Source organism: Carlito syrichta, unplaced genomic scaffold (genome assembly GCF_000164805.1).
Source record: "Carlito syrichta isolate Samal-C Ts95f unplaced genomic scaffold, Tarsius_syrichta-2.0.1 Scaffold169078, whole genome shotgun sequence".
NCBI classification, from domain to species: Eukaryota; Metazoa; Chordata; class Mammalia; order Primates; family Tarsiidae; genus Carlito; species Carlito syrichta.
In genome coordinates, this window is record NW_007113174.1 from 1,137,058 (window position 1) to 1,157,655 (window position 20,598).

Below are 20,598 nucleotides of genomic sequence, written 5' to 3' on the forward strand. Positions count from 1 at the left end.
GCAGGTAGACTTCCATGTGGGAACACAGAAAACCAGGTGCTTCTTATTTTTTTATAAAGTTCATGATGCCTTCTGCATTCTGCTGGCCATCCATCTAGTAGGGGGAACAAATGAGAGCATGGAGGATTGTGTGTGAGGACTTTCTATTGGTCAGGCCTATGAATGTCTTATATTATATCTATCCACCTCCCATTGGTCAGAACTGAGTCACAGGGGCATACCTCACCACAGGGGAATCTGGGAAATGTAGTACAGCTTTGTCAAGAGAAAAACATTTTGGTGAACACTGGGTCTCTCTTCTATATTGATTTTCAGCCAAATGGATTGAACTTTATCCTGGAAGCAGTGGCAAGTCCTCAACCTTAGCAGGGCTGGGGCATGCTCACTGGTAGCATATACTTTTTAAAGGGAGGCATTTTGCATGTTGTATTCACTGCTGTATCCCCAGCATATAATGGGCCTTAAACACATATTCAGTAAAAGAACAGAATGATGAATAGATGCTGGAAACAAATCCTGGCTGTATCATACCTCCTAGGATGGATTAGCAGAAGAGAGTTGAGGCAGGGGAGCCAATTATAAAGCTATTGTGATCATAATAGAGCCGGAGTTAGTGCACTTATGGCAGGAATCGTTCAGTTTTAGAAAAAGATACCTTTATTTCTGCTGTTCTAACTCTTTTAGCTAATAGCATAGGCATAGATTATAGTTTAACCAGAGTCCCTGCTGAGTTGAAATTATAGAAGCAGGTTGTGAGCTGCAACTGTGTTCCTAGGAAGGGCCTAGACTTTCTTTGGAGGTATTAATTGGAATGCGGCCTCTGGACTTGGGTTGTGCCATGATACTGCAACCCAAACAAAATAAAACTTGACTTAAGCCAGCAAACTCAAATTGGAGTTCAAGTTACTTTAATAGCCTCTTGGGAAACACAAACTCCAGTTTTGTTATGTATGCAAAATTTGCTCTTTGACCTTATTGTAAGGAAAATGACTGAAATACACATAATCTTTTGCCAGTTTTCCAAAGTGTTGGGTGAGTCAACTCTTTTGCAATTATGCAATATTTTAAAAATTTTAATTTTAAAATATGCTTGAAAAATAGATGCTGATCCAACAAGAACAGAAATCAATGAAAAGAATGTGTTCTCTGTGCATCTAAGCGTAGCCAACACTCAGGCAACCTTGTGTGGCCTGAGGGTTCAGGATTTTAGGAAGTTGCTTGCAGATGAATTTCTTTGAAATTAAAAGCTAAGGGCAGCATCGTTGTATCCTCTCTCTAGATTTGACTTTTGCTTTTTATGTATAAGCTGGGCTGACCTCATAGGCTGGCTGAGACTCAGGTTATGCGCCTCTGAAGCCCGATGAAAGGCCTCTCGTTTTAAGATTATGCAGAGCTGAGTGAGGAATCTCAGAACAGCCTAGGATTCTTGGGAAATTTTTAGTGATTCTTGCTGATCTGGAAATAATGTAAAAACAACAGAAGAGCTTTTTGTGGTATTTTCACATGTTCGCTATTGGTTTGGGGAAGAGTTCAACATTGAAGAGGCTTAAAAATAACAACTAGTTAAAAAGACATGTAACATGCTCTCCCCTTTTCATTTATTCCCACCAAAAAATACACTGCAATGATATAAATGACGAGAACAGGATGGGAAAGTAGAAACATCAGGCAACAGCAACCGGATGGGAATGAGTAGGATCCTGAAGGCCAAAGCTCTCGTCTGCTGTTAATACAGAAAGTGGTGGGGAAGGTGTGAGGAAATGTCTCAAGTTGAATCTTTCCCTTGTGGGGCCCAGGGCTCTTTGAGCTGTGAGTTCTTCATTTCCTGAGGCCTTTTGAGATATAAATTATGTGTTCAAGACAAGGGGTACCTGAAGGTCTACTGGTTTAGTTTCTAGCTCAAGCTCCAGAGAAGCCCATCCATTGAAATCCCATTTACCTGGTGATCTATTTACCAAATTTACTCATTTTTCTAAAAAAAAAACTCAATTATTTACTAGGTTTCATAGCAATTCATATTTCACAGGATAGTTTTCACATCAGCCTTGTAAATTGTTGAATGTAAACTGACTGGAAGGTACTTCCTTTTTTTCTGCCCCAGCTTTCTGAATATGCAGTTAGTTTGCTGAGGCCAGAAAAACAGACACCTCTGGTGAGGGATGGGAAGGGGAGTTGTCAGGAAGACAGTATCTTCCCATTCCAGAGAGGAGAGAGATACTTATGGGCAGAGAAAGGCGAGGATGCTTAGGTTAAAGAAAGGGGGCAATGGGTATCAGAGACAAGGGGTGCTGGGGGAAAGAAAAGATCAAGAACAAGTCTAAGGCAACAGAGAAAGCATTCAGAGGCTCCAGAAATCAGAGGCTCCTATGGGCCTCTGAGACTCTGCCAGTTTTTCCAATATCAATCTTAATAAACTTATAATTAATAAATGGAAACAGATTTGGTTAGCTTGGTGAATTCAGCAAAATGGTTCTTTTGAACACTGGCTCTCAGTGTACTCCTTTCCAGCAAGTTGACCACTTTTGTTAGTTGGGAACCTCACTGAGCCATTCTAACAGCAGAAAGTGAAGGCTTCTTGGAGGAATATATATGCCTGAAGAACCTATAGAAAGATGAGGTCTGGAGGAGGAGGAAAAGTCTCATTAAAAGCCAGAACCCTCTGGGTTCCTTTGCTAGCTTGGCAGGATGAAAGAGAAGCAGTGATCTGTTAGAGTGACCCATTTATTGTGGTTAATGTAAAACTTTCCTGATTATAGTACTGAAAGTTTCAAATCCAGGGTAAACTAAGGCAGTTGGTCACCCTAGGCCTACTCCAGAGATGGTCTTGAGAAAGAAAAAGATAAAGAAAGGGGGAGGTGATGCTGAACTCATCTCTTTCAGGGCAGTCTTTTTGTAGCTGCAATTTTTAAGGCCCACAGGGATGGTCAAAGGATGCTTGGGAAAAATTGCACAGACCTGAGTAGTCTTCCCAAGGACCTAATATTAGGGAAGGGCCTTAGGTTTGTTACAGATATCTTGGTTGTACAATCTATGTTCACTTACTTTTCTAAATGTGCTTTTTTTTTCTCTTTCTCTCTCTTTTCTTAGGGAGGCAGGACACAGTGTGTGAGAGAAGTCTGTCCCATTCTCTCCTGTCCCCAGCACCTTAGTCACATACCCTCAGGACAGTGCTGCCCCAAATGTTTGGGTGAGTGACTATTTTCAGGTCAAAGAACAATGCAATTTCTTCGTGGAGTTTCTGCTGAGGGTGTTTTTCTACACTGTTATCCTGAGGTTCTCAAGTTGTCCTATTTCCTGACTTGTTAGAGATGACTGCTCCTTCTAATTACATGAGGTGTGTACAGGGTTTGACTCTCATGTGAGGCCTCCAAAGAGGCTTCTTCTCTCTTGTCCTCTCTGTGTCTATAGCCAGGTACATTGGATGACCTGGGATAATGTCCCTTTGTGGGAAGGACAGTATTGAAGAAACTGTCTTTCATTGGGCATATGACTATTGGCAGAAACATAGTTTAAAGGCATTTGAATTAAACACATGAAGGAATATAGACCAATGTTACTTTTAGAGGTAAAAACACGCAGGAGGATAACATGCCAGAAAATGAGAATTTTGGAAAGAAACAATGAATAACAGCAAACAAAAATGGAGAAGGAGCTCTTTATTTTTGGACATTTAATAGGTACAGGGCACCATGCTAAACGCTTTTTAAAAAAAATCTTTTAATCTTCTCAAGAAGCTGTAAAATATAAGTTCTAAAGATATAATTCCTATGTGTAATGTAGATGGTATCATTAATTTGATTGTATCTAAGAAGGAAGTAGATTCCTAGAAGGCAGCCCAACCAGTAAGTTATGGATCTGATATCTGAACATGAGTCTGTGTAATTCCTAAACCCAGGCTCTAACTTGCTGCAGCTCAACTTCCCTGGTGATGCAGGAGAGCAGCATGAATTCATGCAACCTACGATGGGGAGTCTATAGCATGAGATTCTTTGGCTTTTGTTTAAAAACCATATACCAGCTTCTTAATCATCCCTGGGCCCTTGAGCTAGTTGAGGTCAGGCCATTTAAGATTTAAAAAAAAAGTAGCTTTAAAAGTACAATAGATCATCCAGCAACTCTCCTAGAATCTCCAGGAATCCTCGAGGCAGCTAATATTTTCCCTAATCACTTCTGGCTTGATGTAGCTGCTTCTACTATTTCTCTTTATTTCTATTCTGTCTGTTTTTTCCATCATTTTGTCCTTTTAAAGACATTTCTCCTCCAATGTTTCTCTATCCTGTGGTGCCATTGAGTTAAGGCTTGTATAGCAGATTTTGCTGAAGGTTTGCAGCCAATGAAGGCAATTATTTTACAGAGAAGCACAGTGAAGAATATAAATGGAGTACCATGCTCACTTGTTCTTGAAAAGTCTTAGTTGTTTTGTCTTCGGGAGAATTTTACTGATTGTCTCTTTTATTTGATCTCAGTTACTGACCATACCCTTTCCTTGAAACCTCTCTCTTTCTCTTATAGTTTACTTTCTCTAACTCCTAAACATCCTATTGATTTATTTTCCTCATTCTTAACTTTCCACAGCCATACTTCGAAGGCTATTTTTTAAATGAACAAATCAGCAAATATAGTTATTTTGTTAAATGAAGACAGTTTCCTCCTCTTGAGTGATTCTATTGCTAACTTCATCTAATAGTGTTTGTCTTCCTGCTACATGTGCACACACATACACACATACTTTTTAATTGAATATGAAATAGCCAGATTAAAGATATTTCCATTTATGTGTGCTTCTTGGGATGCCAATGTATATGTGCCCCTGGAATTAAACTGGTCAATTCAGTGTGGTACAGATCATCATGCTGTGGGCCATGGTGGAAGCAGTGTTCCATATAAGCAGAAAAGTCATGCAGAGGAGGTGGCATTTGGGCCTGACCTCAAAGGCAAGTAGGCTTGATTAATGCTTTGAATCACTGTGGACATGCTAAGTCAACTCAGAAGTTTCCCACATGAACAATGACTGTTGCAGGTTTGTCTGCTCATTTGTGGTTATAAGACAGACTAAAGGAAGCAGTAAGTTTTGGAAAATGTGAAAATAATAATTCTCTCAAAATGAGACCTTTTTTTGGTTGGGCTATATACCCTTCTGGAATGATATAGAAATGGCTTAAACCAGGTTGCACATGGAGTTGTTGGACCATTCCATTGAATGTTTTGTCTTATGTTGGACCATGATGGATTTGGGATTAAGGTAAGATCTTATGTTTTGTGGTGAAAGGAAATATACCCATACAACAAAAGACAAAAAGAAGAAAAGAAAATCCTAGGGAGCTTTATAGATGCTAGAGATTGGATCTTAGTCTAATTTGATTTTTGGCTGATTGGGCAATGATTTGCTATTAGATTTCCCTTGACCAGGATTCATTCACATAATACACCTTTGCCTTTTGCATTACAACATTTCCTCCCTTGTTTTCAATGAAGAGTCTCATCAGAGGTCAGTATACACAGAGCAGTACCCAACACACCTCTCAGAGTGACACATATTTAAATTATATCACTCTAATAATGGCAATACTTTGTCACTTATTGGGGGCATGTAATTAGTGTCAGGTACTGTGCTAAGAGCTTTAGATTCACAGTTTTAGGTAAAATTTACATTTTAGTGGGGGATAATATAAGCCATTGGTCTATTTGTTCAGGGGGACAAACACACTGAAGAGTCTTTTTGTTCATCAGTTGATCAGTATATTGATTGATAGATACATCCATCCATCCATCCATCCATTCACACACACACCTACCCATCCACCATGCAACAATGTTGACTACTTTAATGGTGGTACAAGCACTGGGCTGTGGTGGTGAGAATCAAACCCATCATCTATACTGTTTCTTGGCCTTGAGGTTGACTCTGATAGGAAGATAGCATTTTTTCCTTGACTCCTACTATTAGTAATTTCAACAACTCTAACTCTGAGTATAGCATTTAGTAGGTGTTTTTAGATATTTCCAGCATTTTATTGACCTATTGATAAATAGAAATTGCTATTTATCTTTTTACAAAAGAAAGGCGTATAGATGGAAATTTGATTGGTGAACATGAATCCTTGGCTTCTTAACATAGTCTTTAATTAAAGTCACATTTCAGAGATGTGTTAATGTGCTTCAAGCAGTAGAAACTCAAATACTAAAAGATAGGAGGAAATTGGATTGTATGCTTTATTTGCGATTGCTATTTTAGCCCTTTTGTTCACCAATCCAATGCTTACATCGGGAAAACCAACCCGATTCTGCAGAGATATCATGTCTATGATAGTTGAACTCTTGACATGTAGAGTGGATTTTGCGTGTATTCACTCTTTGAGTTAGTTTTACCGTTTAGGCTTTGTGTAATTTCTTTCTTTTTTTTTTTTTAGAATTTATTTTATTATATTTTATTTTTTTATTTTTTTGAGTTGGAGTCTCACTCTGTCGCCCAGACTGGAGTGCAGCGGCCGCTTCTGGCCACCGCAGCCTCGACCTGCTGGGCTCCGCGATCCTTCCTCCTCAGCCTTCCAAGTAGCCAGAATTACAGGCATGCGCTACCACACCCGACTGATTTTTTGATTTATTGTAGAGATGAGGTCTCGCTGCCCAGGTGGGTCTCAAACCCGCAGGCTCAGGCAATCCACTCACCTCAGCCTCCCAAAGGCGTGGGATTACAGGCTGAGCCACCGAGCCCGGCTTGTAATTTCTTAATTGAGATGTTGTCTTAGTCTGTTCAAGTTGCTCTAGCAAAATACCATAAACTTTGGAACTTCTAAGCAACAGAAATTTACTTCTCATAGTTCTGGAGGCTGTGAAGTCCAAGATTAAGGAGATTTGGTGTCTGGTGAGGGCTCATTTTCTGGTTCATAGATAGTGTCCTCATGTGGTGGAAGGGGTTAGGTTCTCTTTGCAGCCTCTTTTATAAGGTTACTAATCTAATTCATAAGGACTTTGATCTCAAAGGCCCCACCTACTAATACTATTACATTGGTGATTAGATTTCACCATGTGAATTTTGTGAGGACACAAACGTTCAAACTGTAGTAAATAACATTTCATTATTTACTATAGTTTCACTCATTCTTCTTGGAATATCTTGACTCTTTCTGCCTCCACCCATCCTCCCTGCCAATACCTACTTTTTAGATACTTTAGTAGCGCTTAGACATCGCGTCTTCTAAGTAGTCTTCTCTAAACCTAACCCATTCTCCATAGTGCTCAAGTTGGATTATTTTTAGAACTTACCATACTGTTGTATTAAAATGATCTTCTGTGGGTTTGCCTTTCCATTAGATTGTGAGCTCCATGTGGTAGGCTTGGTTATCTTGGTTCACCATGCAGGACACGCTGTAATAGATTTGCTAAACTTTCAAGGTGCATTGTGGAATCAAACTCTTTTATTTTTTTTTATCTTTTGAGCTTTTATTGGAGCCAGGGATCCAAGAAGGGCATCAGATCTTGTTGAAAGCGGCCACTTCCATGGACTGCACATAGTCCTCAAAAGCAGTGATCTACTCCTCTAGCATGTCCGTCCCAACCTTGTTGTCTTCAACTACACACTGTATTTGAAGCTTTTTAATTCCATAACCCACTGGAACTAGCTTAGAAGAGCCCCAAACCAGGCCATCTGCCTGAATGCTCCTGACACATTCTTCCAGTTTCGCCATGTCTGTCTCATCATCCCAAGTCAAACTCTTTTTAACAACGATTCTCTAATGACTCCTGGGGATCTCATAGGCACATCTGACATAAGGAGGCACATCTGACACAAGGCTCTATTTTAGTGCACCAGATTTATCTCACCTGGTCTTGTGAAAATGTTAAACAGTCCTGTGATATAATTGCTGATGACAAAATGGGAAATCCCTGATTCTGTATTGCTTACATTGTGCTGTTGCTTCCCGTTAGGTCAGAGGAAGGTATTTGACCTCCCTTTTGGAAGCTGCCTCTTTCGCAGTGATGTTTATGACAACGGTTCCTCGTTCCTCTATGATAACTGCACAGCATGCACCTGCAGGGTAAGGCATATCTGAGGGACTGTCGTCCAATGTTGATACAAGTTTGGGTATTATTGTTGACATCATAGCCAAAGGTAATGACATGTTATTTATTGGGAAGAAGTATTACTGATGCCATTTTACAAATAAAATCATACTCAAGGTCACAAAAAGTTCATACATAGGATCCACATTATAGCTTGCTGTTACCTTCTGGGGACTAGCACGTTAGCTCCTGGTGGTAAGAAGCAAACTCTGAGAGACTGTTCAACTGAGGATTTTAGAAAATCAGACAGATACATATGGCAGTGTTCTCTGGCTCTAATTATCCAAGATGAATTCTGTGACACACCTTGCAATGAAAACAACTGGAATCACATTCAGAAGAAAAGAAAGTCTTGATTTATAGTTCATCACAAAGATAAACCCCTTAGTTTGAGAAGAAGGTATTTATGTGCTGTTCATTGTACCATGTCTTACTTGAAACATTGCTCATTTTTCTCAAAAGGCAACCAGAGTCTAATTACTGGTAACAAAAGAATTCCACAGCTTCAGATTTTTAAAGGGACACATATCACACATTCATAGATTGTACTTATCACACATTCATGTCTTACTTGAGACATTGCTCATTTTTCTCAAAAGGCAATCAGAGTCTAATTACTGGTAACAAAAGAATCCCATAGCTTCAGATTTTTAATGGGACACATATCACACATTCATAGATTTGTATTTGAAACCAAGAAGAGAAACAGTTTAGGATTATTCATTAGTGAGTTAATGGATCACATCTATGTGACATGAGGTTTGAATACATTTTGGTCGTGATTATTATTTTATTTTTAATAGTTAAAGGTCTAGATAGGGAAAGAGAAGAACTTTGCTCAATGTCAGCTTTGAGTCAGTAGCTGGGATTGGAAGTTCAGCAGTTCTAGATTACTTGAGATGTGCTTTGTTAAGCAGCATGTACCACTTCAGGGAGTGGCTGGATAAGGGTTGAAGTGTCTCTTTCTCTGAACACACAGTAATTTCTAAGCCTGGGGATACTTTCCCGAGACTCTTTCCTCCTCCCATGGTTTGTGTTATTGTGTGCTAAATATATAGTGACCCCTTCTTTTGCCTTGGCCTTCATCCTCAGTTTGCTTCTCCACTAAGAATTTTGCACATTACAGCTCCTCTTGGGATACTGAACCTTTGATGAAACATATCATATCCTCAATTCTCTTGATTTGCAGGAAAGCCAGGCATCCCAAGAATGGGAGTTACTGATGCTTGCAGTGCTTTAGGTTCATGCATTCTTTGAGAGATGATTAGGCAATATATCCCAGTGCTTAACAAGAAGTGTAATTAATACTTTTCTTCCAAGAAACTGTTTTTATCAGAGTATGAATTCACAGTCATCATTGGGAGATTAGATGCTTGAAAAATCAAGCTGCAATCATTTTGAGTAATCAGTATTATTTCCAATCTGCTTAGAGTTTTTCTCTCCGGCGTCCCTATCTGATACTCCTCATGATTTCCGTGGCAGGTGCAGAAAACTGTTTAATACTATTTAATATGATTGATTCTTGAACAGCATGTGGCGGGGGGGGGGAGGTTAGGGGCATTGGATCTCTGCACAGTTGAAAATTCATATATAACTTTTGTCTCCTCCCAAACTTAACTGAATAACCTACTGTTGATCAGAAGTCTTTTTGAGAACATAAACAGCCGATTAACACATATTTTGTATGTTATATGTATTATATACTTAATTCTCACAGTAAAGCAAGCTAGAGGAAAAATGTTATCAGGAAAATCATAAGGAAGATAAAATATATTTGTCCATTAAGTGGAAATGGATCATCATAAAGGTCTTCATTTTCATCCTCTTCATGTTGAATAGGCTGAGGAGGAAGAGGAAGAGGAGGGATTGATCTTACTGTCTCGGGGGGACCGAGGCTGAAGAGATGGAGGAGGTAGAAGGGGAGACAGGAGAGTCACACACACTCAATGTAACTTATATTGAAAAAAATCTGTGAATAAGTGGACCCTCACAGTTCAAACCTGTGTTGTATAAGAGTCAACCATAGTTTTGCACATACAGTATGATTTCAGATCTCTGTGTCTTCAAATTTGAGGATTCCTCTACTTGCAATGTTATCACCTTCTTTAAATTTGATTAACAAACTCCTCTCCATCTACAATAGCCCATCTCAGACATTACTTCCTGAGAGGCTTTCCCAACCTACATAGATAGATAATTTTCCTCTCATCTCTGCTACTTACTTCTACATCTTTACAAGTTCTGTTTACCACATTATGTTAAAATTTATTTGTTTTCATAGTTTTCTCCCCTCTTACACTGTTGGTCCCTTGAGGACAGATGTACACTCATCCATCTCTGTATTCTCATTGCTTAACAAAGTACTCAGCATCATGGTCTAACTATATGGTGTTTATATATTGTTATGATATATAATGAGATCTATGATGTTAGTATATAATTACATACACACACACACACACACACACACACACACACACCTTTCATGAAAGCAGGACTATCTAGAGTGAAGAATGCATTATTTGACATCCAGTGAGTACCCTTGTTTTTCAAACAAGTCAGGACATGCAGTTTGACAAAGGATTTTTTTCCAGCTTGTGTGTTGGCTTATAATAATTTCTATGTACCAGGTATTTACATTTAAAATGCACAGTAAACCTGTGAAGTAACTGGTGGAATAGCACTTCCTTAGAAATCAAGCCATACTTATTTAAGTTACAGATATTAACTTTTCTTCCTCAGAGGTTGAGCAGCCTGGTCAAGGTCACCCTGGTAGAGTTCTAGAACTCAGGTCCAGTTTTGACATTATTTGTTCACTTCCTTTGTGAAGACACAGAACACACTTGAATTTCATTTTGAGGTGGTGCATTAGCTCTAAATTTTTACTCTCTGATAAAAAAAATCCTGACTTGGGTCCTCTCCTGCTTGGCAGCTTTTCTGTCCCCCCTTGGGTCCCCTCCTGCTTGGAAACTTTTCTGTCCCCTCAATAAATCTTCCTTTCTAATAAAATAAAAATAAAAATTCTGACTTTATATTAAACTCCAAAAGCCATGGAGTTTTCCAGGAGAACACCGTTGATGCAGTACATGGAAGAATCACAGGGCAGGAAGAGGGAGGCTGGTCAGTCCACAGTGAGCTGGACCTTATTGTCACATGCTTGCTGGAGCAGGCTTATTGGTTTCCCAAGCATAGTAAACCCTTGGGAGGTAGGGGCTGTGTGCCACACTCTCCACAGCTTCTTCATGTGCTAGTCTAGATATTTAATCAACACAACATTTGAAGTGCATGAATGTTTTATTGCAATAAATTAAAATATGTTGCTTATAAAATATGTTTTAAAATGGTTAGTTGTGGGTTTTTAGAGGAAGGCCAGGTATGATGTTTTGGAGAGACGAAAATCATTTTTAATTTTAAGTTTGCTTTTGGGTCCCCAGGACTCTACTGTGGTATGTAAGAAGAAGTGCTCCCACCCTGGTGGCTGTGACCAAGGTGAGGAGGGCTGTTGTGAAGAATGCCTCCTACGAGTGCCACCAGAAGACATCAGAGTGTGCAAGTTTGGCAACAAGGTTTTCCGGGTATGTCATGAGACATGTTCATAGGAACTGATGTACTGGTGATTTAAAAACTCCACACAAAATGCAGATTGGGTTATCCCATAATTTATATATACTTATAAATACATATACATAATACACACCTATTTATAATCAAGTGTAATTAAGGGCAGAGAAGAAACTGTTTGAAAAATGTTTCTCTTTGGCTATATTTTTGCTGAGATATTGAAAAAAACATGATGGCCTTTTCCAACTGTGGTCAGCTAGTGATTGGGAGTGAGCTGAAGATGCCCCCATGAATCATGTGGGTATGGATACCTGAATGCCCAGGAATGCCTTATCCAGTTGGAGATACTCAGCGATGCTTGTCAAGATGATGGTCCTTGATAGAATCCTGATGGATCTATATAGCATGATACTTTTAGAAGCTTTTCACAAGATTACCCTTTCAAAGAGAAATTTTCTCATTTGTAAGATGTTCAGGTGAAGATTTCACGGGATACATGGTCAGCGCAGTAGGTGAAAGAGCCTTGCTCCAGCTGAACTGAAAGAGTTGTCTCTTGGCCATCAAATTCCCATCTCTGGTGTGTTTTACGTTATTTTCTGAGGATTCCGTGTAGAAAGCTGTGCAATGACCATTTAAACTTCAGGATGCAGATCATTGACTTTGCCCAAAGTACTTCCGATCCAGTCAGTTTTCCCCAGGGGCGGAAGGAGGTCATTCTTTACTGAAAGGTGTCACCTTGTGATACCCATGAGACTTGAGGCCTTCAGCATCAAGCCAGATGTGAAAGCTCTGCAAGCATGCTGCACTAAGCCGGACTTCTTATCACATGGGAGACTGGAGGGAGAGGTCTTGGTTCTTATAGAATCAGTAAGAAGACATGATGTGTCATGCCCAGGGAAAGGAGGATGCATGTGTACTATGTTTATACCAGGTTTTCAGAACTGCTCATATATTCTCTTTAACATAAAGCCACCCTGTGTCTCCAGAGCATCCAGATGAAATAGACTCACTCTCATGATGGTGCTGTGTGCAATGCTCTTTCAAGTCAACTTGTGAAAAGGCTCTTTTAAGTAACTGAGGGCTGAAATAATTTACAGAGACACAGATTCCTAGAAATGTGTATCCTGAGGACTTGGAACAGTCAGATGTCCTTTAAGGCAGATTCAGTGAGGTCTTTTTCTCCTGAAAGATACTAGAGAGTAGGCAGGCATTAAAATAGCTTTAAAAAGTGAGGAAGAGGAGGAGTCATACAATATCTGAACTTATCTCTCTGTTTTTAACAAAACTTGCTACTTAGATCCTTAAGCCTAGGAAGGAATCCTTGTTTTGTTTTCAAGCCCAACTCCGTTGTCTGTGATCTTTTTTACCAATAAGCAAAGATGCTCATTCCTGCCTGTTCTCCAAGGTCCAAGGACTTCTTGTAACTGGGCATTTGATTTGCAGATTATAAATCTGATGAGCCAAAGAAATTCCTCAAATAGCTCTATTCTGTCTAGAAGGGCCTAGGCTAGGAAATGTGTCCCAAAGTGCTGCCCTACTTTTTGAGAAGAGAGGACCAGATAGGCAGGGAGAGGATATGCATAACTCTTGGAGTCTTCTGTCTGAGCTCCTCATTTTCAGATGGCTTGCTGATCAGGTATCTGCCAGGGCACTGGGAATCATTTGAACTAGCCTCTGTTCTTGCATGTCCCCATATGGTCTGGAACAATGGCACATGTGGTAAGTAACCACCTCTGGACATCTCAATAACTGTTGATACCTGGAACAGCTTAACTATCTCAGTCTTATCAAATAGGGAAAAATTAGATGTTTGTTATTGCATCATGTATGAAAGTTCATGCTTGGTTGTCTCCCAGGATGAAACTAAGTAAACAATGCATGAAGAACAAGATGTAAACATAACTTGGTTAGACACACAAGAATTCCCTTCATATCCTAAAGAAACATACACACACACCCTGAAATCATCACTAATATTTATCTTAAATTGGTTGGGTATAGGTAGATACCTCAAAGTCATTTAATCTAATGATGGTGTCCCTCACTCAGAGCAAGAAATGCTTTTCTCAATGGAGAAATCGAAGTCTGTTGGCTTAGCTCAGTTGGAGCCTGTTAGTCTCCAGCTGATGGTAGAATCCTGTGCTCTCCACCGTAGGATGGAGAGATGTGGTCCTCTGTCAACTGTACCATCTGTGCTTGTGTGAAAGGCAAGACCGAGTGTCACAAGAAGCAGTGCATTCCCATCAGCAGCTGCCCTCAGGTATGTGTGGAATTCAGGTTAGCTTCCTTTTTGCTTTAGTGTCTTGGGAAATATCCTGTGTGGGGTACATGGTCATGTGCCATCTTCTGAACATAGAATCCATATCCCCTAAATGTTCCTTAATAGTCAAATGCCCCTTGTGAAGCCTGCTCTTTTGTTTTTGCAGATTTAGCCTCACATGAAAATAACTCTTGCTTTGCTTTTGTCCCAGTTCTGATTTCTTATTGACTTCTCCCAATTTGTTATATTTTAACTTCTCTAACCCCTGTAAAGTCTGCTTCCTTGTTTTCTTTTGCAGGTTTTTGTTGAAAATCATAACCATCTTTTGCTTCTTCCTCCTTTCTCTCAAATCAGAACTTACTACTAATAGTCACTCAAAGTAATATGTGGTTGTTCATTAATAAATCCCCCAAGAGGTTTCTTCTGGCTCACAGCATCCCCTGACTTCTTTGCTGAAATTTTCTCTCTCTAACCCTAGCCTCCATTGTAGCTTTAAATGGAAATTATGTCCTTATGGAAATATCGCTTTTCAAAAACCCATAGTTCCAGCACACTGAATAAAGCAACCATTATCTTCTAAAGCATGAGTTTCACTGAATTCACCTCAGCAACTTGAAACCTTTCAACGTTTTATGCGTTTTTTTGGAAAATGTCAAACCTATTCAATACCTTCCTGTGAATAAAAAAAGTATATCCTTATATTCAGGACGTGTCTTCCCTTCTCTGCTATAGACAGCTTTTAATTTTATTCACATCTGTTATTATTATAAACAAAAAAGTTGCTGTTTTTACTTGAGTGCCAAATGAGGCACAAAAAAACAACAGCTGTTGCTATTGCACAACTGAACAAAGAGGGGAGGAAAAAAAGGAAAAAAAAGACCCTAATTAGTCTTGCTTTAAAAAGCCTCAGACATAAAACTGAAAGCCTCCCATAAAAGAAAAAAAAAAGGAGATACAATAAGTAGACTTGAACGTGGTCTGCTTATAAATATTCATTGGGAAAAATGGGATCACATCATTTATGCCAGTCCTCCGGGAACCCTCACTGCTAATGAACTCTTGCAGCACATGTTAGTAATAATGGGCTTCCTTATTCTACAAGACAAAAACAGGGTGCTGTGCCAACCTGGTGGCTCAAGTAACTAGCCTCAGCAGGCCGCTGTGGAGTTTCCAGCTTCACTCGAGTTCTGCCACTTGTAGCAGAATTGATGGTTTCCATTGTACTCTTGGTGCTGGGAGGTCAACGTTCTTTATGTCACCAGAGTCTCATTAGCATTCTTTGTGGACCATTTCTGGGCCAGGAGCATCCACTCCCTTGGAGCAAAGGCCTCTTCCCCACCCCGCCCTCTCCAGGTCTTGTCAAAGCTCTTGTCAAAGCTTGTCAGTACTGGGGCTACGTTTCTGTTTCTAGGCATCTTTCCAACCATTCCTCCAGTTCACACTTTCCCTTCTGGAGGCCAGCACGAGGTCTTTGGAAGATAACTTAGTGCTATCTACCATGGAAATCTTGTTAAAAACTTACTTCCCCTCCCCTACATTTCCTAGGGACCAAAAAATAAAAAAAATTAAAATTAAATTAAAAAAAAAGAAGCAGCCTGTATTCTCTCCTCTATCCCTTCCTGGCTATGACACATCTCTTTTTTCCAGAAGTAAGTGACTCTTATGGAAGAAGGATTTTATGGTTGGGTTCCCTGTCTACCCTCCCTGGAAATTCATCCAGAGGCAAAGGAGTGTTATTTGTGAGAAGGGCTGTGACAGTTCCTTTGGTGACTCAGTCGTCACGATGCTGTCATCTCACCATTGCTAATATGTACTGAGACGTTGTAGCTACAGGACTAACCTCATTTAATGCTGAGGCCACTCCTCTGAGGTGGGTGCTGTTACCAAACCCTTCTTACAGATGAGGCTACAACATGACCAGAGTTTTACAGATAATTACATATAACCCAGGAACTCTGATGTAACAAGTTGCACTTGATTTATTCCCCATTAAATGTAGTGATATTACTAATGCCACCTTAACTTTCTGAAGAAGAGAGATGGCGGTTTCTGCCTGGATGCAGATGTAAGGAATCATAGTCATGTTTGGTTGGGGCCTTGGCTTTCACTGTCTCTGTTCTATTAGGACAGAGCCCCTTACTCTATCCCCCTGAGGCCATCACTCCATGGGCCTCAACTGGCCTCATTTGGCTTTGTCTTCAACTGCTTTCAGTCATGAGAAACCAAAGGAAGGCTCCAGCCAAATAGAAATAGCAGAGGTCTAGGCAGTGAAAATGTGTTGTGATGCCCCAAAATGTGGGATGGCTGAATGGGGCTGAGTTTTAAGTCTCATTCAAAGTCATTATATCTGTTAATGTACCCTTTTAGGCCTAGTGGATGCAAAAATGAATCAAACCTGATGTAAGTTCTTCAGTAATGAGCTAGAATTCTCTAAGATGAATGATTTTTCTTTTTGAGTGCCTAAACCTATTGTTGATGCAGCTGACCAGTAGTGAATGAGCAATGTATTAACTATGTGACTTTCACATAAGCCTTGGCAGCCTCTTTGTGGCCTCTGTTTCCTTAGTTCCCTGTAAACTGGGGATAAAAATACCTGCTTTCAGAAATTTTTTATGAAATTTATTTATTGTGAAATTTATTTCCGAAATATATTGTGAAATTTAAATGAGATAGTGTATGAGGTATGCACAACACTCGGGCTAGTAGTGTATAGCAGGTACTCAATAAATATTAAATTATCTTAAAGTACTAAAGAGGATAAACATCTTCAATGGAAAGAACATGGCCTTTAGGTTCATACAAAATAAGGTTTGATTTTGGGTTCTACCACCCTTGTATTGCATGATATCAATGTCTTCAATTATAAAAAGGGAAATAGCTCATTAGGTTCTTGTGCATCTTAATAACAATGATGATAAAATCTCTAGTGTTCATTAAGCCCTAATGTGTCATAAGTACTAACTAATTAGATCCTTATCACTAACCCAATATTAGGTTATATAGGTAAAATAACATGTAGGATGTTTGTTTATATAGCAAGTGCTCCCTAAATGTTAATCTTCTTCCACATTTCTTTTTCTCTGTGATTAACCATTGAGCCAGAGATAGGATAACTGATTTTCTGATGGATCCTGAGAATATGCTTCCTCCTTTAAATGTCATGCATTAAAAAAATGGAAAAGCATGCAATGTAAGAAATTGCACTATATTTCCAGAAGGGTAATGAGAAATTACTCATCGTTTCAAAGCTCTCAGCTTCCCTGACTTTGAGTGCATAACAGTGATTCAACACAAATAACACTGTACTTTCTGAAAGAAGAAATCTAACTGAATTTGATCTGAAGCAAAGTTATTGCTCATATCCATGGGACTGGATGAGTCTTGAGCTTGGATTACAGTTTATTCTTTGGACTTTTCCAACAAGCAAAGACAGAAAGAAGGTCTTGCATGGATTAATAGGTTGACAGATAATTCCCATTTTTATGTGTGTGCACTTAGTCTCTAGAGGGCTAGGTTTGGATATCACTGAAAATGTTGAGTCCAGACTGTCTCCATCTTCCCTCCATGTGAGAAAAATCACACCAGTGAGCCCTTTAGATATTATATTTCTTGGAGGATAAAAATAGGAAAACTTACTGAATGACTTTGCCTGGCCTTAGAACCTGATACTTGAAACTTCATTTTCACCATCATCATCACCATCTGGGCATTGAGTTCAAATACAGCTGATATTAAATTTAAAATGGAGATTTATCCTCAGCAGATTTTGTTTATGAATGCTAACCTTTCATTTGTTTTTCTTCTGATTAGGGTAAAATTCTCAACAGAAAAGGATGCTGTCCTATTTGCACAGAAAGTAAGTTTATTCCTTTGAAAATGTGCTATTAATATGTGTTTTGCAATTTATAGTGCAACAAGAAAATATGTTTTCCATACATTTTATTTCTGTAGGTATATATAGGACGAGATAATCCCACCCCTTTACAGATATTTCAAGTCAATTATGATCCTCTAACAGAAGCACAATTGAGACAAATATAGATATTACCTTCAGAATTTCTTGCTATGAGAAATTAAAAAGATAGATGAGCTGAACTGATTAAGTTTTTTAAAAGCACCAGATAATGTGCATTTTAACTGCTAATAGCATTTGCATTTATAGCAGCTAAGACAATGTTATTTGGTCACACCAAACGTTATACATGATCTAGGAGGGATTTTCCTTTCCTCATTATTAAACCAAACAGCTTCACTTATTCCTTCTTCATCCCCACCCCCACCCCCACCTCACCACCATTCATCTGGGCACATCCAATGTCATTGGGCTAACAGTGATTTTGCTGTCCTATTGTCGTTATATGTCGCTTAACAAGACAGGAAACACATTCTGAGAAATGCATGTTAGGTCATTTTGTCATTGTGCAGACATCATAGAGTGTACTTACACAAAGCTAGATGCTGTAACCTACTAAACACCTAGGCTTTATGGTATATTCTATTGTTCTGTGACTACAACCTGTATAGCATGTTATTGAACTGAATACTGTAGGCAGTTGTAATACAAGGGGAAGTATTTTTGTATCTCAACATAGCTAAACATAGAAAAGGTATAGTCAAAAGTCAGTATTATAATTTCAGGGGACCACAGTCATATATGTAGTCTGTCATCGACCAAAATGTGGCTCTTGACTATATTTTTAACTGAATTCTTGAAGGTTCTTTCTAAACATGGACTATTCTGGAAGCCATTTAAGATTAAACTACTAATCTCACAGATAGAGAAAAGCAAAATATCATCTCTACACATAGACATATGCTTAGATTTATTAGGAAATTGCTGTTTTAGTCCTCCTGAAATTCATATGGTTTTGAGATAATTTCCTGAAGTATTAGTAATGTTATTGTCAAATTAGCTACCCTGTATGATAAACAAGATTAACAAAGCCATGGAATCTATCAGAGTATTTTAGAATCAGTCAGGTTTAGAGAAGTGGGGTTGATGACAGTTGAAAGCAGCTTTTACATGACTTCTTCCATTGATCTAAAATCAGAATTTATGTTACTAAGAACTATGCTGACTGTTAATTTTGCTCTCGATTGATCAGTGCTTTTGGGTAATAGATATGTAGGGTCATTATACATATACATAAAACTATTGTATATAATATATATCTACTACATATTAGTATTTTCAGAGACAGAGCTATTAAACGATTATACAATGGATAAAAGAGCTGACGAATTAACAAAAATTAAATTATAGATTTAATAAGAGAACTTTTGTTTAAAGATAATGAAGTACATAAAACAATTCAAAGGAGGCCAATGAAGTATGACTTAGTAGAGTCTAGGAATAATGCAGGAAGAAGAATTAGCTATGATTAACACAGCAGTTGATTTAAAAAACACGTGTGTAAACGATTACATTTAATCATCCTCTCAGGGACCCTCAGAGGAAACTTTGTTTACAACTGGTCCAGAGGCTGCCTACTGCTTAATTCCTTTCTGGATGAGCAAAGTTGAGTTTGCACTGAAGTTTTTCTCTCTATTTATATCAATGGAGATGTTTGCACTTTCCTATACAGGGTCTCCTAGTTGAAGCAGAGACAGACCACAGAAGAACTCCTTGTGCTTTCTAGTTAACCCTTTCAGTGTGCATGAGTGCAGACACATTACATCTGCCAATTATATTTCTCTCTGGCAGTCTCACTGATTAGCAGCTTCATAAAAACATATGGCTAGCCTCGTGCAGAAACAGCCTAAATCTTTAATTTCATTAGGAGTTTATTCATTATGAGCTGGTCTTTTTGTATTCGGAAGACTGGTTACTTATCCTAAGGAAAAAAAGAATAGAAGGATGGGCATGATAAAATAGAACCAGGCTTTTAACTGGTCACATTAAGTACCATACTGTGTGAAATATGGTGAAGAAGCCCGTGTCTTCCATCAGTGAGAGAAACAATTGGTAAGGGAGAAATCCGCCCAGCTGGAGGGGCACTGGGAGGACATTGCCTCTGCACCTGTGAGGAGCAGGTCAGTCAGTGCTGGAAGAGCCCAGGCAAGCGGCTCTCTGTCCAAATCTAAATTATATCATCAGATGGCTATTTCTCAATTTCCTTTGGTGTTCTTTCCATCCGTTTACTCTCTCTTGCTCTCCAGCAGTTCTTCCATCGTTGCTGTAAAATACATTCTATTTGGCGAGGCTTATTTGTTCAGAGTGAGTTAAGAGATGGAATGACTTCCAATTTTTAAGCAATGCCCAGTTTTTCATAACAGGTAGACTTATTCTGATGTCCTTTGGTTGTGGCCTAAAGACCTCCTACTTTGAAATTCCTTTGTCATTATATCCAGGATGTGAAGCAAACCTTCGGGCTCATTTTTTCTTCTTTGGTAAATTATGAAAGCGCTTTTGCGATACAGATTTCTAAAGCAGAGACTCCAAGGCTGAAACTACAAACTAAAGCTAGTGTTTTCTAATTTATACCTTACTGTAACTCCCTCTCTCCCTCCCTCTCACAGGTCACTGCAAAGTTTCCAACCTCTGTCTTATTAGTTTGGACAGATACTTCTTTGTTGTGGGAGACTGTCCTGTGAATTGCAGGATATTTAGCAGCATCCCTGGCCTGTACCCACTAAATGCTAGTAGCATCCTACCCTCAAGGTTGTGACAACCAAAAATGTCTTCAGGCACTGCCAAATGTCCCCCTCAGTGG

At 39.0% G+C, this 20,598-nt stretch overlaps 1 protein-coding gene across 1 annotated transcript in view; it reads left to right on the plus strand.

Annotated features, from left to right (window-relative positions):
- The window catches only part of BMPER (BMP binding endothelial regulator), a 252,149-nt gene that overhangs the window by 135,142 nt on the left and 96,409 nt on the right, over positions 1-20,598 (plus strand). The window contains exons 7-11 of the mRNA XM_008051201.1: positions 3,088-3,187; positions 7,930-8,039; positions 11,499-11,639; positions 13,781-13,885; positions 17,696-17,741. Of these exons, the coding sequence (XP_008049392.1) occupies positions 3,088-3,187; positions 7,930-8,039; positions 11,499-11,639; positions 13,781-13,885; positions 17,696-17,741 (502 nt within the window). The remainder of the gene's footprint in view (positions 1-3,087; positions 3,188-7,929; positions 8,040-11,498; positions 11,640-13,780; positions 13,886-17,695; positions 17,742-20,598) is intronic.